The sequence below is a fragment of the Gallinula chloropus genome (assembly GCF_964237585.1).
Source record: "Gallinula chloropus genome assembly, chromosome: 3".
Lineage (NCBI taxonomy): Eukaryota > Metazoa > Chordata > Aves > Gruiformes > Rallidae > Gallinula > Gallinula chloropus.
Genome location: NC_140087.1, coordinates 117929135 through 117946979, shown reverse-complemented (window position 1 = coordinate 117946979; position 17845 = coordinate 117929135). Strand labels below are relative to the sequence as shown.

General features: G+C 38.8%; 1 protein-coding gene across 1 annotated transcript; it reads left to right on the top strand.

The window, feature by feature from the left end:
• Positions 1 to 1396: 1396 nt before the first annotated feature.
• RHAG (Rh associated glycoprotein) lies at positions 1397 to 17266 on the top strand (the record flags this gene model as incomplete). Its single annotated transcript, XM_084262209.1, has 10 exons — positions 1397 to 1532; positions 8727 to 8910; positions 10713 to 10863; positions 11067 to 11214; positions 11981 to 12147; positions 13033 to 13170; positions 13951 to 14072; positions 14702 to 14787; positions 15392 to 15465; positions 17186 to 17266. 10 exons carry the CDS (start codon positions 1397 to 1399, stop codon positions 17258 to 17260), a joined length of 1281 nt encoding a protein of 426 aa, XP_084118335.1. The 3' UTR covers positions 17261 to 17266.
• Between the last annotated feature and the right edge of the window lie 579 nt (positions 17267 to 17845).

The following is a 17845-nucleotide window of genomic DNA, read 5'->3' as shown; positions in this document are numbered from 1 at the left end:
AGGATGAGCAATAGGTTTTTCATGTAGCTCTGCTTCCTCTCTTTGAGCTGTTCAAATGAAATACAGTCGCTACAAAGGAAGAATACGTATATGCTTATTTTAGCCCTGCCACTTGCCAGTTTGGTTCCATGACAGACTGATCCATTCTTCTTGCTAAATTGTTTGGTTTCATTTCCCAATCCACAGACACATTTTCAAGGAGAAAAAACCCTGAGATTATTTTAAACTTAGTTTGGAATTTTATTTAGTCTTATCTTTATACCAGAAAACTGGAGAGTGCCAGGGGTTTTATCCTCCCTAAGATTACAACAGCAGCATCAAGCAGATTTAGCCCAGATGTTACTATGACCAGGACACCATTCCTTAAAGGAGCCTAGTGTCAGCCTCCCTACTCAGCAGCATAAGGGTTGAAAAATATGTAAATTAGCTTAGACGGTAGGCCAAGTTACTCAGTATCACATCAATAACATATTTTATCCATAAAAGTTTTAAAAGCCATTAAAACAAAGTTGATAAGCAATGTGAATCTCAAGAAAAAGTGATTATCCAACAAGAATCTAAATGAAATTTCATTTGCGCCTTTGTTTAGAAGAAACTTTACAAACTGAGCTTTTTAAAACCATTTAAGATATTTAGTCTCTGATCTATTTTCATTGTCTGAGCAAAGGGAAATGCAAAAAGCACTAATTAAAATTGAAAAATGAGCTTTTTTTTCAAATTCATCTTTTTAATGATCTACAGCTTTACTTTTTAACAACTAGGAATATCCTTTTTTCCTATGAAGTACAATTATTTGATTTTATAATAAGAGTTCACAATAAGAACTTGTGCTCTGAGTGCTTCATTCACTGTGAAATAAGAACAAGCATTTCTTCATCCTGCTGAAAACGGCTCTCTTTGCTTATGATGTCCTATAGGAAGAGATAGATTATCCATGGTCATATAAGGTGAAAAATTATTTACCTTATAAGATGAAAGCCACAACAAGTTATTAACTACAGGAAACACAATTAACTGTTGCTGTTCTCCTTACTGTGTACAGCAAACCAGGTTCTGTGATATTTTCTTCTGGGTTATTTCCTTTTATTCAAATGTATGTAAGGCAGTGAGGAGCACATCTGTGGCTAAAGGAGCTGGTTTGCCCTACATATTGAAGAAAAATACGTAAGCCAGCATTTCAAGCTCAGAAATTTCCTATTTCTCAGAAATAGAAATTGCTATATTGACTCACACAGTTTCCCTCCCATAGTGGGTGTGTTTGCCTATCTCTCTGTTTCTTTTTTTTTTTTTTTTTTCTTGGTTTGGTCTGCTATATCACCCACATCCACTGAATTCGACAGCTCTGCTGAATGTAATCATCTTTTATCAAGCTCTGACAGCCACCTGCCCTCCTGCAATGCCTCCTGCCTTCAACACCAACATGAGGTTGAGGTTCTCGCTCCTGGCCCTTTTTCTGGAATTGGTCATCATCGCTCTGTTTGGGGTATTTGTGGAATATGGCAACAGTGATGATCTGTCAACTTTATACCCATGTAAGTGTTGCTGCCTAAGCTTTATGGAAGTTTCTTTAAACTAATCCTAAGCAATATTTCTTAATAATTTATAAGACTTACCAATAGAGCTAGAGAAGAAAAGCATGCTTTGGGGCAAGTAAACTTTTTCCAAGATATGAAAGAACCAGGTTACAAACACAAACTAAAGTTGAGCACATATAAAATTCTGAGACTAAAATTCAGCTGTTTGGGGGAGAGGAGTCCTGAAAACAGTTCTAGCGTTTGCATAGCAGGTTTAAACCTGCAGAAATATGAATTATTTTGAACAATTCTAGCAGACTGGATGGAAGTGCTTCTTGCTGGACCTTCTATCCTGATAACTGTATCAAATAACGAAAGGGAATATAACATTTCATAATTATCATCCAGGTTACAGAAAGTTGTCTTATGAGAACATGGAGGATATTCATCTTTGTTATAAAATATTTTTGCAGAAACTGGACTCCACGAAGGGGCCGTAGCTCCTGTCACAAAGTGGATAACTCCTTCCTATCTTTCAAAGCTGTGGCTCAGTTGTAGGCAGTAATGGTTCAGCCTGAAAACATTTCTGCTCATTTGATGCTTTGCAAACGCTTGATGAAGTTCAGGGAGAAAGCTTTTGGCCTCAAGAGGTGGTTGCTGACATCTCCCACACTCCTCCGCCTAATGCAAGGATCAGACTGTTGTAAATAAGTAGAAAAATAAGTCTGCAGAGGAGCAGTGTGTGTCACACTGGCAGTACTGAAGGTTTGTTTGTTGTTTGTTTTCTTGGCTCTGCTGTCTTAACAACTTGTAGCCCTGATTGCTGTCCTCTCGATGATGGTCATGATGCTAGAGAACTCCTTGCCTGTGTGTAGTACTCATGTAATTTTGAACTTACCCCTTTCTGTCTCGTTCTAACTGGTCTTTCAGTGACGGTTACAGGGGAATGTGATCTCAGGTCATGCACTCCCTAGGAGTCTTGTGGTCTGTATTCTTACAGAGAGCATTGTCCACTTGAGAGAGCAGTGAATGCATGGCATTATTCAGTTCTAGATGCAAGTTAGCTGATGTACATCAGGGGCTAATTACTCATATTTGGGTTACTGAGATGCAGCAGTATCCCCAAGAGATAATAACTTAGCTATGCCCAAGCTTGTCCTCTTTCTGAGACACAAAAATACCATACCTGTGATACTGAACTATCCCAGCTCCTAAATTAGGTGGCCTTATCTAGATGGTGTATTGGCAATGACCCTTGTTCCACTGTCACCCAGGAGGTGTCAGCTGTCTTAGACAAGAACTGTGCCAGAGACCACACAGATATTTAACAACACAGATAATTCTAATATGGCACTATTATTTTATTAACATGGCTATTGCCTAAACCTGTTCACTTGCCTTTTCTCTGACTCTACCTCAAAACAACATGGCAACAACATATATAGCCAGGGAAAAATAGTTTGGGACACATCTTTCTACAATTTGCTAAACCAGACGTGTGTTGTCTAGGGAGTGGTTTCTTCAGACTCAGATTAATATCTGTTTGCCCCGCAAGAACAGAGAAAATTACTTTCTCCAGTCTGAATTTCATACCTGCTGGTGCTGGTACTAAACTGACCTGCATTTTCTTCGAGTCCCCCTTACCAAGCAGAATGAAGAAATGTGCATGGGATCTTTGTGCTTGTGCCAGTAATTTAATGGTCATCAGTGGCCCCTTACAGTACTCTGGTGCATTTCTTAGTAAACCTCAAGCCTTCTGGCTGGCAGCTGCCTGTGCCATGGGCACTATGCTCCCTAGGGAGCTCCTGGGATAGGTTGTTCTCACGCTTAAAAAACACTTTCCCAGCCCTTTTGTAGAGCCCTGTTTGTTGTTTTTTTTTTTTTAATTGACTATCTCTGTTTTAAAAAATAGAGGGCAGGACCCTCATCAACATCACAGAGAAATTTATTCTTCTCACCAAGTATTAATACTACAGCACAGGCCTTTAAATGTAGTCTATGCAATTAGAAATCACCCATAGTTATTTCTTCTCTAATGCCAGTGTCTAAAATACCTGGGAGAAATTGCCTGCTGCCTCCCATGCCTTCTGACAGGCAACATATGACTACGTTATCCCTGCACACGGTCCCCTGGCTGCCCATGCTATTAACTCTTTGGTGAACTTCTGGCATGATTTTGGCTCATGCAAACCAGCACCTTGGTCCTCCTCCTTGAACTCTGGCTTTAGGCATAGCATAGATAAGGGGGTACTCTTAATAAGTAGTACAGGTGGGGATGGTATTTTGGGAAATAAGTTCATACAGCTGCACAGATGCAAGTCAACCCAAGCCATGCATCTTCTGGCCTAGCTGTACAGTTTACCAGTAGAGACACAAACTAAGCAAACATGTTGGACTTTTAGATGTTGACCTAAAAGTGGATGGATCTTATTCACAATAAAGTAGTGGAATAAAAGTAGGATTTCCTGACACCTGCATTTTCACTTTAAAACTCTCTTTCAAATTTTCCTGTCTACCAAGTATACACAAGAGCACAGTCTGCCCAAGGACCTGGCAGAAAGCTGATGCTTTGGTTGTATCGATGTATTAGGACATATTCTGAGTCAGGACTTATCCCAGGTTCACAAAATGATGGTTTCAAACTGCTTCCCATGCTATCTCTAGGGATGCCAACCCATCTGCACCTTATAGATGTAGTTGTTTCACCTAGGGGCCAATTTACATTTTCAGAATTGCAGTGCAGGGCATGCTTTAACATTATTAAGTACCTCAGTACCATAAACCAAACTGTTACAGTATTTTTGGACAGAAGACAGGTGAAAATAATGAGTATCACCACAGTTTTGCAGTCAAGTAAGGGGGTCTGAGCTGATCTTTCCCAAAACATACTTTTGTATTATGTTATGTTTGTTGCATCCACTAGTTACTTCTGGTGGATGCAAGTACAGGCATGGCAAGTTGGATGGACAGCTTCAGGAGTGCAGCTTCAGAATTAGAGAACAAGGACATGTGATGGTTTTGCAAACAGTCCTAGAGAGTTTCTTTAGTACTGGTATCCTGTATGTAATGCCCCGTGCTTGATCCATTACTTATGGCTCAGGAAAACTTATGTACCCTCCTTCTTCAGGGTTCTAAGTTTTACTCCGTTAGGCAAAGCAAAATCATATTTTTAGTACAAACTTAGATGCCACAAGCATCTTTGCATTGAGACTGACCACCATGCAGAGCCTTCACAGTGAAATTACTATGTTGGTCTTTCTCAGCCTTGCAGAATTATGTGCAGTGGTTTTGTTCAGGATCTGCTGGAGTATTTCTACCAATCTTTATTTTCCTGTCTCACAGAATAGAAATACTATGTATACTTAAACACAGCTAGTTACTGAAACAATTTATTTCAATCATGCTGGTTTCTCCATCATTTCAAATCATTCCACTCCTAATTTTCCACAAAAGGATGCGTAAGTGGTAGTGAAATCCCAAGGTATAGGCTAAGCTAATTGAAATTGTAGAATCATAGAATGATAGAATGCTTTGGATTGGAAGGGACGTCAAAGATCATCTAGTTCCAACTCCCCTGCCATGGGCAGAGACACCTTGCAGTAAACCAGGTTGCCCAAAGCCTCATCTCACCTGTCCTTAGACACTTCCAGGGACAGGGCTTCCACCACCTCTCTGGGCACCCTATGCCAGGGCCTCACCACCCTCATAGTAATTAATTTCTTCCTAACATCTAATCTAAACCTCCCCTCTTTCACTTTGAAGCCATTACCACTTGTCCTACCACTATGCTCCTGGATGAACATTCCCTCTCCCACTTTCCTGTAGAACCCCTTTAAGTATTGGTAGGCTGTACTTTGGTCTCCCTGGAACTTTCTCCTCAACATCCATGAATTAACCTAAATTTAACCAGGACTTTTAATCTTTTGTGTAAATAAGTCTATACAGCTTTAAAACATTTATAAGAATCCTGGGTAGCTCTCAGGAGTACCCAGGATCACATGTCAACCAGCTGCTTGTTTCAAACAGAACTGCTTTTAATTTTCAGGGCTGGGGTAAGATTTCTAAAAGCACCTTTCAAAAGACACCTGAACATGTAGAAGCTCTGTTGATGAGGCAGAAGCTCTGTTGATGGGCACCAAGTATTAAACTCCTCAGTTATTAACATGCTTTTGAAACCTGTTCTGTTGCTCATGTGTGGGGTCAGGTTACTTAAATAGTAAACTGTCTTTTACTAATCTAGGCATGATTTCCCAAGACATGGTAAACATGAATGGGATTGTTTTGATGAGAACAATTTACTTGCTTTGTCTGTAATGATTTAACAGGAAATTGCAAACAAGAGTGGGTAATATCCTGAATGCCAACACACGATAATCTCCTCTGGGAGACTGGGAAAACTTTCTTACCTGGAGCTGACCACCCTGAATGTGCAAAGCTAAAACTTTATTGAAAAGTCCATGGCACAGGCTCATTAAATATCAAAAAAAGTGAAAATGGGTAATTTTCAAATGTGCCTCTCATATTGTTCATAAAACTCAGGTGTGACATAAACTGAAAACTGTTGAAGTCATATTGCACTGTGATGTGTCATATTAAATTCAGTTCATATATTTCCATTTTCTTCTGTTAAAATCAAATAAAATGGCTACTTTTGTAGATATTACTGAACAGCTTTTATGGATTTGACCTCTAGTTCTGGTTTTGTTTTCTTTTGTTGCATTTTTAAATCATTAACAAGCTTTTAATAAAGTACTTGTACAAGAGTCAGACAAATAACCCAGGCCACTTTTCAGATGCAAAACTCCTGATCCCACAGGTTACTGGGTGAATGGTCACTAGTAGCAAATTATTTTTAAAAGCTGAAAAAACAGGCTTGTTTGGCAATGTTTCCACTTATCTTCAGGAAAGATAGTAAGAGTTCTTGGGTTACTCCTTCCCTTATCTGAGAAGAGCTTTCTTATGTGACCTGCCAATATATTTTGTTCCAGTTAAAAAAGAAACAAAACAGGTGTTCACCGGTACCTGAGATCATCAGGGTAGTGTTAGAGAACACTGTGAAGAGTCTCCACTCTCAGTCTTATGGGCACTAAGCACCATTACATGTTTTCCAAGACACTGGAAGGAGAGCTGCTCTCCATGTGCTCTATATGTCCACCACCACAGTTAGGTCAGGCACAAAGCCACATCTAGGCATTCCTGTGGTACAGGCAAGGTACACAAGGTGCATAGACAAATGTACCCAACAAATGATCCTGTACTTTAATATCCTTTTCATAACCATCTCTCACTGACTCCCTCTGACATATGAATATGGGCAAATTAAGCCGTGTTTGGGGTTCTGAAATCAATAAGATACTAGAAGCTTTGCTGCTGACAAGATCAGGAAGGTTGTATGAGCACAGTTTGCACTGTCCCCAGATGTATCTTTTTCATGTCAGGACCTCTTGAGTTCTAAGAAAGACAGTCATTTTCACACAGCTTTGCAATACAAAATATAGAAGTGTATCAAAAGCCCAGATGGGGAAGTCAATTGTGTGTCTTTTAAAATAAGTACTAAGTACAACACAAGAGTCTGGATAGTACTTCTGGAAATTGAGTAGCAGGGAGGAAAATTGGAAGCTTCCAAAGGACTGCAGGGGTCTCAAAAGTCCCATCACTGGCTATTACTGAAGTCAGACAATAAATGCAGCCTAAAGAGGAATCAGAAGGGTTGGGAATGCCTGGGAACCACCTGTTTCTTAGATGTGTGTAACCCAGTGTAAAGGATCTTACTACATGCTTGTTTGTGTTTCAGTGCTAGGTTAGGACTGGGATATGACAGTGCAAAGTATTAAAAGCTTATTAGGAATCTACAGTAACTTATCCTTCTGGGCCCTCTTTTGGCTACACATGGTAGTGCATATAGCAAAACTATAGGAATGCTTAAAGTACAGAACTGGGAAATGTAACTTCAAGCCACATATGATACCAGCCAGGTCAACGTTCAAGCTTTTCCTGCATATTTGCATGTAAGAGGAAAATATTTTAAATATTTAAATATTTTTAAAAATATTTTCTCTATACTGAGGTTTTTACTAGCAATAACATCAGAGAAAAAGCTTTAATTCCAGGGGACAAACCTGTTTGGTGTAGAGTCCATTAAATCACATAGAACTCTTGAGTAACAAATGTTTCCCCCACCAGGACAGGTTGAGAGACTTGGGCTTGTTCAGCCTGGAGAAAAGAAGGCTCTAGGGACACCTTAGAGCCCCTTCCAATACCTGAAGGTGGTCTATAGGAAAGTTGGGGAAGGATGAGGGGTAATGGCTATAAGATGGAAGAGAGTAGATTTAGGTTAGATATAAAGAAGAATTTTTTCACTGTGAGGGTGGTGAGGCCCTGGAACGGGTTGTCCAGAGAAGCTGTGGCTGCCCCTGGATCCCTGGCAGAGTTCATGGACAGGTTGGATGGGGCTTTGGGCACCCTGGTCTAGTGGAAGGTATCCTTGCCTATAGCAGAAGCTGGGAACAAGGTGATCTCTAAGGTCTCTTCCAACCCAAAGCATTCTATGATTCTATGAACAACATATTTTCAAAATAAAAAATATTTGTGCTGTGGTGAAAAACAGTTTGTATCAAAAATCCTAAAAAAGGAAATTAAAAAAATATTTAAAAGGAGAAAAATAACTAGCCATATTTTAATGTAATTCATGTTTGGAGAAAAAAATATTGCTAGTTTAGACATGACCTTAAGTACCTTTTTCTTTTACCCAGTCAAAGAAATGAATCTCTTGTACAGTAATTTTTAAGGATTGCAAGCATATCTTTGCACTGGGCCTACTAGTACTCTACCAAATAAATCCCATGTACAGTTTTGGCGTTAGCCAGAACACGCTGGATTTGACAACCTTTATTTGAAGAGGAAGAGAACTTTTCTGTTCATAAAGCCATGATGTTCCAGGTAGCTTCACCCACAAACAGTCCCAGACACATCAAATTTCCTATTATAGAGATCTGGTGTTCTTTCAGTGCTTATTTAGCAAAAAATAAAATCAATAATTTGCTGCTGCGTTTTCCAGACACTCAGTCTTCAATTAGTAACCTGGTCATGAAGTGAGGAAGGGTGGATCACACTGATGAAATTAGTTGGGAACACTTTTCTATTTAAACCTCATTTGTCCCTTCCTACATAGTCACTCTTTGTAGTCACTCCACAGATATGTTTTCCCTTCAGCCTTTCAGGATGTCCATGTGATGATATTTGTTGGATTTGGTTTCCTGATGACCTTTTTGAAGAAATATGGATTCAGCAGTGTTGGTATCAACATGCTCATTGCTGCCTTCGGTCTCCAGTGGGGAACCCTGGTGCAAGGATTTTGGCACATGCATGAAAGGAAAATTCGGGTTGATATCAAAAGGTACATGTGAAGTTAACAAAACTGATGTTTCTATATCCCTTAAGATATTAGGAGAAGCTGTAAACTACCACACCTGTGGGATCAGACTTCTAAATTCACTGACATTTGATTAAACTTTACTGTCTACCTCTCAACATACATCTGCTCTTCACTTCTCAAGGGGAAACACCTAGTGCTCTGGGCCAAGGAAATCAAAGGGTGTGATGAAATTTGAGGTGCTACATTACATTTGGGCAATAGGTCATGTAGAGACACTGCTTTAAATCTCTGCAGCTATGGAAGCTGCAAGATTTCTGGCAGTAGCACAGCTCCTCCTGCATCCAGCGGGCATGAAAGGATCTGTCCTTCCATGACAGATGGTGGTGGTGTCCCAAATCTGGGGGTTCATTTACCCAGTGCATAATATGTCAATATACACATGGAGCAATTATTTTATTGCATATTTGTGCAGATAAGGGTCCCTGTCCCAAGGTAGCACACCAAATCTCCAAACCAGTGGTTATTTATGCACTTAATATTAACATATTCATGTCTATACTACACATATATTATTTATCATTACATGATTGGTTAAAAACTCTTCACCTCCTATGTAAATTAGTGCACATGCCTAGTAGTTGTTTCTTTCGAGTTGGTGGTATAATTAGGGTGGGTGGCCCATGAGTTGGTGGTTGAGGTGTTACCCTGTTGGAATTACTTCTCCCCTAATTTCCTTCTTCTTTGACAATCCTCAGTGATTCTCCAGAGTTTGTTAGTCAAATTAACAACATATGAGATATGCTTCTACTTTTTGACAGCCACACACATCATGTGGATGAACAGTAACACAGAGGTAGAGCTATACAATGGGCATCTTTAGCAGCAAGTTTTGGTGTAAATTATAGGCTGCATTTGATTGTGCTGTAACAATCCCACAGAAGAAAGGCTAAAACAGTGTGTCTGTGAGGTTTTCTCCCACTTCTCAAGGAGTGATTTGCATGAGCACCATACTGCAGTAAGTTTTGGACCCAAGTCATGGAATAAGAAACCTCATGAGTGATGTCCTTAGATACTTTTAATCCCTCTCCCATTCATCATCTCCTGCTTCTACCAAGGTCTCAGAATGTTTTTCACATCTGCAGCTCTGTTTTCTGAGACAATTTGTAGACAATTTTGAAAGGAATGTCATCCAAACATTACTGAGGAACAAGCAGAAATAATGTAAATAGCTCCTTAATGCTTACAGACAGGCATTTGTAGAGGGAACCTAAGTTAGTGCCTCTCTGTGCTGCAAGTTTTTTTCCCCATTTGTGGTTTTATTTATCTTTGCCATTCCCTGTACCCTCTTAACACCAGTCCCTCCTGACAAGTAAAGCTAATATGATGTACAGTGACAGAAAGTCATGCAAGGCTGCTGAAATTAGATAAAACATCCCACCAAAGCAAACAGCTTCCTGTCATCTTTGGAGCTCAAGTGACAGTTGGTGCTGGAAATATCCCTGCACATCCACAATACACATTTCATCTGACTTTTCACTATAATTTCAACAACATAAGCACACATACGGCATAAGCAAGTGTTCCCACACATTTTCCTCAGTACCTGGTAAGATCCCTACAAAACCTGTCTGGAAGGGTTTGACTTAATTTTCATCTACAAATATAATCTTGAAAATTTTAGAGCAGAAATGTTAAAGCTTTAGCATCTTGATGATATGACAGGTTTGATATTACAGCTTTATTTCAGGTCTCTCTAAACTGATGCTTTTTTCCTTTGTTTTTCCTTTTTTTTGTTTTTATTTGTTTTTTTTTTTTAACTTCAGCATGATAAACGCAGACTTCAGTACAGCAGCTGCTTTGATTTCATTTGGAGCAGTCCTGGGGAAAACAAGTCCTGTTCAGATGCTGATCTTGGCAATTCTGGAGATCTCACTCTTTGCATGCAATGAACATGTAGTTACAGATGTACTTAAGGTACAACTATTTAACAGTAATTGTTTATAAACAATTTTCTCTTTATAAAAAGTGCTTTCACTTTGTATTACTTCCAGTTTACATATTTTAGGTTCTAGTTTCTATCAAAAAAATAAGCCACTAAAGTCATCCAGACTTCTTCATCAGATCCTTGTCTCTATTCCATATAAAATCCGCAACATTATTTTGGGTCCCTATTACAGGCCACAGATGTTGGAGCCTCAATGACTATCCATACTTTTGGAGCTTATTTTGGTTTGGCTGTAGCCCTAGTACTGTATCGTCCTGGTTTGAAAAACAAACATGAAAATGATGAATCTACCTATCAATCGGACTTATTTGCCATGATTGGTAAGTGATGTAATAGTGAGTGCTGATCATTGATCCCTCTTTTATCCCTATGTTTTCCCTCTTTTATCCCTATGTTTTAATGATTGCCTGTTGTTACTCTGCATCCATTTTCTCAAGTACATATTCTTTTTCATCTGATGTATGCATAGCACTTTCAGTGACACACATGTTTTTACAGCTTTCCCTTGATTAAAAAAAGGAAAAATTAAATTAAAGATGTTTAGGTGTTTTTTCACTGTGCATTAGTGGTGTGTCCCTTCTTATTAAATCTTCTGTTTTAAGCAGCATTTCCACATAAATTTGCCATAATTAAAAGTATTGAACTCTGCCTGTCCCACTAATGAATGTTAGAAATCTTATGTCTATCTGTCTGTGACATCTAGTCATAGATCGATTTACAAGCTAAAATGATCAATTACATCACTAGATGATAAAGAATATGCATGTGAATTGTCTTGCTAATGTATCATTTTCTGGTATGGTTTTCAGAGTGGTGGTGAGCTCTGGCAGTGAGTGGGCCATGACAAAGGATTCACAATGTGTTAAGGTCTTCCAATAACATATCACAGAGACCACATGTCAAAATCCCAATTGTCAGTGTCAAAAGCTTCTGCATAATCTATTATTTCTTCCAGCATTTTGGCTATTTCAAGTTTCTTATTGATTATCTTCCTCATTTCTTGTAGTTAGTTCTGTTGTGTTGGATTGTTCACCTTGAAATATTCCTTGTGACTGAATACTCTTCTTTCAACTTACGTTCATCCAGGTACCCTGTTCCTTTGGCTTTTTTGGCCCAGTTTTAACTCTGCCATTGCATCTGAAGCAAATTCACAGAGTAAAGCCATTGTCAACACTTACTTTGCCTTGGCTGCATGCGCTGTCATAACATTTGCCCTCTCCAGCATGGTGGATAAAAGAGGAAAATTCAGTATGGTAAGAGTCACAATCTGTTGAATCAAGTCATCCCTCTATAATAAGAATGATTAGGTAGATTCCCAATGTCTGTGAACTATCTGGAGCCCTTGCTCATACTGTGAGCAAAATTAGAACTTTTACACTTTTAAAAACTATCATGTAAGATTAGGCCCTGAGGCAACGCAGCCTGCTGAGGGTGGTGATTCCTCAGTGGGATCTGTGCATCTGGAGAGTGGAAAGCTCTTAGACATTACAGCGATGGTCCTGGTCCCTTGTTCTTTCTTATTCATAGAACCTGCTGGCCCACAGAGACATTAGTCCAACACTTGGGTGGACTTTTGGGTCTTGTTCCAAAAAGAATCCTATGTGAGTTACTGTATTGCAATAACCAAAATACATCTCTCGAGGCAACATCCTGCTCCCTGGCAATCTCTCAGTGCAGGTACACAACAGGCAAAACCAAACCAGGTTGGGGTTGACAAGTTGCCAACCTTTCATCTCCTTGCCCTAAAACCCCAGCCCTGTGTGTTCACCCACTTCTTTCCATCAGTTGCAGCATGAGTAGACGCAGTTCAACGGGCTCGCAGAATTTACTGCTGTTGTAGGAGGCAGTTCTCACTGGTTCAGCCTGGCTTCTCAAGAGGTCAGGAAAGTTTTAGTGACTGCAGAAATTGGATTTCATTAAACTGGCCTCAGTTAAACTGACTTAGAGTAGCTTTGAACCAACACCTTGAACATGTAACAGGGACACCCTGTTTTAAATTCCTGTTCATTCTTCACTGGAAAAAGTTCACCTAAAGGACAGGAATACATCTGTATGCCAAAAAAAGAAAAATGTCACTCAACCCTAAAACAAGGCTCTGTTCCACGTAGTTCATCTCCACCTCTGTATACTCTTTTCAGGTTCTCATTCAAAATGCCACCCTGGCAGGAGGAGTAGCAGTGGGTACCTGTGCTGACCTGCCAATCTCCCCTTTTGGTGCTATGTGCATTGGGACCATTGCTGGAATCATCTCTGTCTGTGGGTTCCACTTCCTGACTGTAAGTAGTGAGGACCCACCTCTGCTCTCATTTACTTATTGCTCCTTTGGCTTAACTGCAGCTCCCTTGGTTTGACAGAGAGGGCTGGTACAGTATAAAAAGTGAGCTCTAGACAATGGTTATTTTTAAATCAGTGTGACTTACATATATGCTTACAAGCCAATTTCAGTTCATCACCTAGTTAACAACAGAGAATAACTACAAAGACATTATGTTCATTAAAGTCTGGATAACTGCACAAGGAGCCACCAGAATGTTGCTCCAAGCCCAAGCTTCAGTGAAATAGGATCAATTACATTTACATCTTAAATTTTCTAAGTAGATCTGTGATCAAAATAATTTTGAAATATAAACTGGAACTGTTTCATGTGGAAAACATAGAAACAAGATATTCTGACTGTATCTGTTTAAACTGGCATTTTCTGATGGAGAGACATCCTGGAAGAAAATACTTGTCTAGCAGACTGAGAATGGTCATGCATGTGTTACTTATCCACCTCTTTCAGCATTTGCTGAAGTGACTGAAAAGATTAGGAATACCAGTGTACCATCATGTTTGGTACCTTTATATTTACGATGGTAGCTTGGACATTTGTAGCATTGTATGTAGATAATTGTTTTTCTCTGCTTATAAACAATTTCACAGTGAAGGGAAAGATAGCAGGATTTATAGCTGAACTTTGCAAATGTGAAATAAGTTAAATTGTTTCTTGTACTTCTGCACTAATTTCTGGAGATAATAGAAATTCACTATGAACTATGTATTTCCCCTCATTTCAGCCTTTGATGGCATCCAAGCTGAACATTCAAGACACATGTGGAGTTCATAATTTGCATGGTTTACCTGGGATACTGGGAGGTATCGCTGGCATCGTAGTAGCTGCGCTAAAACCGGAACCTAGGTGAGCTAGAGAGAGAGGAGTGAATGGAGTTTATTGAACTTTAAAGGTCTGTCTTAACTTTCCACCTTTGTTGGATCTAATTACGATACTTTCTTTTTTACAGAAAATGCATCTCTGATTTGGTGTCAGACATTGTGTTCTGGTTTAAATAAGACTCTTCTTGATATCCTGCCTTACCATACTGTTTATATGCCAAGCTCGTTCCAAATTAAATGATCAAGTAAAAATAAACAAATTTAAAACATCATAAAAACAGCATACAGAGCCATTCAAACATAAAATAATCATTATCATTTTACAATCACACTGCTTGTAATGATAAGATTTCCAAGAAAATTGGCAACTTCTACTGTCTTACAGACTCCAAGAAGATGAAAAGCTGGTCTTTTTGACAAAAGCTTACAAAATACTGATAACATTTCAAAGAACTTCTTTTCATCTGCAGCCTTATAAAAAAAAACCCTCAAAAAGCCCCCAAATAAAATTAATTCTGTCTTGTACACAGCAGGATATTCTCCTGTGAGCCATCCTGTCTAGCAGACAGCAAGTACAATGTTGTAAGACCAATTATCAGCCTCAAAGTGTAAGAATGCTTTAACTGTCAATAAATTGTTTTTCTGCTTTTTCAGGGGAGGTGTTTCAATTAGTCCTGGCAAGCAGGCTGCTGCCCTGGGCAGCACACTTGCAATTGCGCTGGCAGGTGGAGCAGTGACAGGTCAGTATGATGCATACAGCGATTGAAATATATGTGAATTTATAGGTTTTCAATGTATCAACAAATTTATGTGAATAATGCAAAATAGAAAAATAGAAACAGTGCATGATGGCACACCAGCAGAAGCTTAAATATGAAAAAGCAGATTTCCAATAATTATGTCTTTAAATGAAGCATAGATAACTTACTGGAGATGTGCTTCAAACACACTGCATTGTATATATAGGAATAGTAAGGTGGTATTCTGGGTGGAATTCTCTAGATTCAGGCACTTAAAATTAGAAACAGAAACTAGTTTGAGATTAAGATATATTCATTTAGGTGTCACATGTCACCATGTGACTGTGGATTCTTTGCAAATAAAAACTCAGGCAGAAGTAGAAAATTCCAGTCTGAAATCTGGGAAAGGTTTTGGAAATTGCAAACAAACTTTTATTCGTGTTGACATGAAAAAGCCTGCACCACCTCTCATAATGAGTGACCTGATGTCCCAAGGTGGTTGTGCATTAGATTAGGAAATGAGTCATAAAACGTAGGTGACTCCCCAGGGCACATCCTAATTATTTCATCCAGTTTTTGACCTCTGATGCTGTTTTTCCTGCAGGTATTATTCTAAAGCTGCCCTTCTTGGGACAAGCATCTGATCAGAACTGCTTTGATGACTCTGTTTATTGGGAGGTAAGATACAACTTCCTTTGATTTTCATTATGTGGGAAGATGTGCAGCACACTGCAGTCCTGCTCTCCTGGGGTTTGTGGCTTGCACAAAAAATGTCAGCTTTCAAAAACTTTACTCTGCCTCAGACTATGAATTTATCTACACCACCTCAGGATCTTTTTCGGATCTGGTAGCTAGTTATGCCATTTACATTGTTCTAACCTTGAACAAAAACCAGAAATAGCACTAACAAATTGAGACCCTAGGGGAGCTCTTTAACTCTTATTTAAGCGCTCTTTATATCAGGTATCCTCTTCCTTCTTGCAGTGTAGACACATGATATTTGCATTTTTGACTAGATGCTGCTGATTTCCTAGTGTCATCTGGAATTCCATATTGAATGGAATCTTAGAGCACATCTTCACTACTCATGAGTGTCCCTTAGGCTGAGCAGAATCTCTGCTTCCTGGTTGAATGATCTGACCACTGAGATTGCCAGAAGAAGATGGGACTCCTGGCACTATTGTTTTATGCATGAAAACACAAACAATGGGGCTGAGAAACAAGGGTATCTGAAATAGCTCTGCTAAATCCCTTTATGCCCAATGAAGAAAGAGTTCTAGATTGAAGTTCATTTGAATCCTTCCAGATCTATGTTAGGTTATATGAATTAAAACCTTGAAAGACTCTATATTCACCACTGATAATGACTTTTCATTGCCTATATCAAATGTAGAGCTTATACTTTAGAGATATATATCTGATAAGTTGAGTGCCAGATACACCTCTGAGTTGAATGTCTACAATCAAGGGAAGCAGAGCAGAAACACAGACCATTCTCTGCAACTTCTCTCTTGAACCTGTACTGTTTGTGGACTTTCTGTGTCTCACTTCATTAGACATTGATGACAGATTCTTAATTTAGGCAATCTAAATTTTATCCTTTATGCCACAACAAAAACAAAAAGCCAAGACAAGAAGAAATATATGACATACATGTCTTGGAAATAAAGTGTGTTGAACCCAAAAAGAGATACTATTGGGTTTTTTATCAATTAAACTCCAGTATGAAGTACACAATCTGGCTTTTGGTGAGATAAATTTTGTGGTGTGAGGGAAAAGTTTGAGCTAAAAATCATCTGTAGCAATGGTAATTAGAAAAAAACCCCAACTTTTAATAACAGCTCTGTGACTCATTAAGTCTTTGACCTTTGGAAAGTAAAAGCACTGGTTTTCAGCAAGACCTGAAATAGACTGTCATAAGTAAATGACAAAAAATGTCATATTTAAATTGTGCCAGAAGAAATCACAGCCTGTGTTGACCAGTGATAATAACTGTTCAATTGAAGGTCCTGAATTATCCATAGTACTGCTCAGAAATACTCTATTCTAACTGAGCTCTATCAGGTAGTGGGAAGGGACATTGGTATTTGGTGAACAACATTGTTTGCATTTCGTTAGAGGTGGTCACCTTGTTTCTTTAGAGCTCCTTGAAAATCCCAGGTATTAATTTTGTGCTTTTGTATCTAACATCAGTCTTAAAGAAGTCTTCTATTAAGAAAACCCTGATTTTGTCTCTCAGAATTCAGAACTGGTGGTTTGTGTCAGGGTGGGTGAATATTACTAAATACATACACAATATAAATGAACAGAATTATATTCTCAGTGCACTTTAGTCTCCTTTTATGGCAAAAGGAAGTCTTTATCTTGTCAACTGACTCCATTCTGAATTTTATGGCAGGTTCCAGAAGAGGAGAAACTACCTGAAATTCAGCCCAACACCCATCAGCCCAGCAGACATGAAGCCACTATGTAGAAAAATAATTAATCTGTAATATTTGTCCTAATGATGCTCTTTTCAGTTTGCAATGCTAAAAAAAACCCGTCCAAGTATTGTTCTAACCACATTAGGTTTTCAAGAAGGGGCTACAGATAGGTATGTTTTTGTGATGTAAACCAAACTTGGTTTTAGAATACATAGACATTTTGCTAAGCTCAGGTGAATTACTTAGATCTTTCCAATATACTTATTCATCCAAAAAACCCGCCAGAAACTCATCTACAAAACTACCTGTATTTTACCTTTTGTCATCACTTAGTCAAAAAATAGCCATTGAAACACCCTTTGTGTTTCAAGCCTATTACGGGTTAGGCTGATAAGCACGATTTCTGACTTAGTCACATCCTTCAACAGGGATAACCAAGAAGAAATGGCTTGATATTCTTTATTTGGATTCTAAGAAGCTTTTAACCAGCACATCCCAGGTTAACATTTTTTAGAGTTGTCCTGGTTTTGGATAGAGGAGAAAATGTGCTGTGTTTTGAAGATTGGTTATGACAGGAAGCAGTGTGTTGAAATCATTTTCATAGCAAAGCACAGAATATAGTGATTTAGGATTAA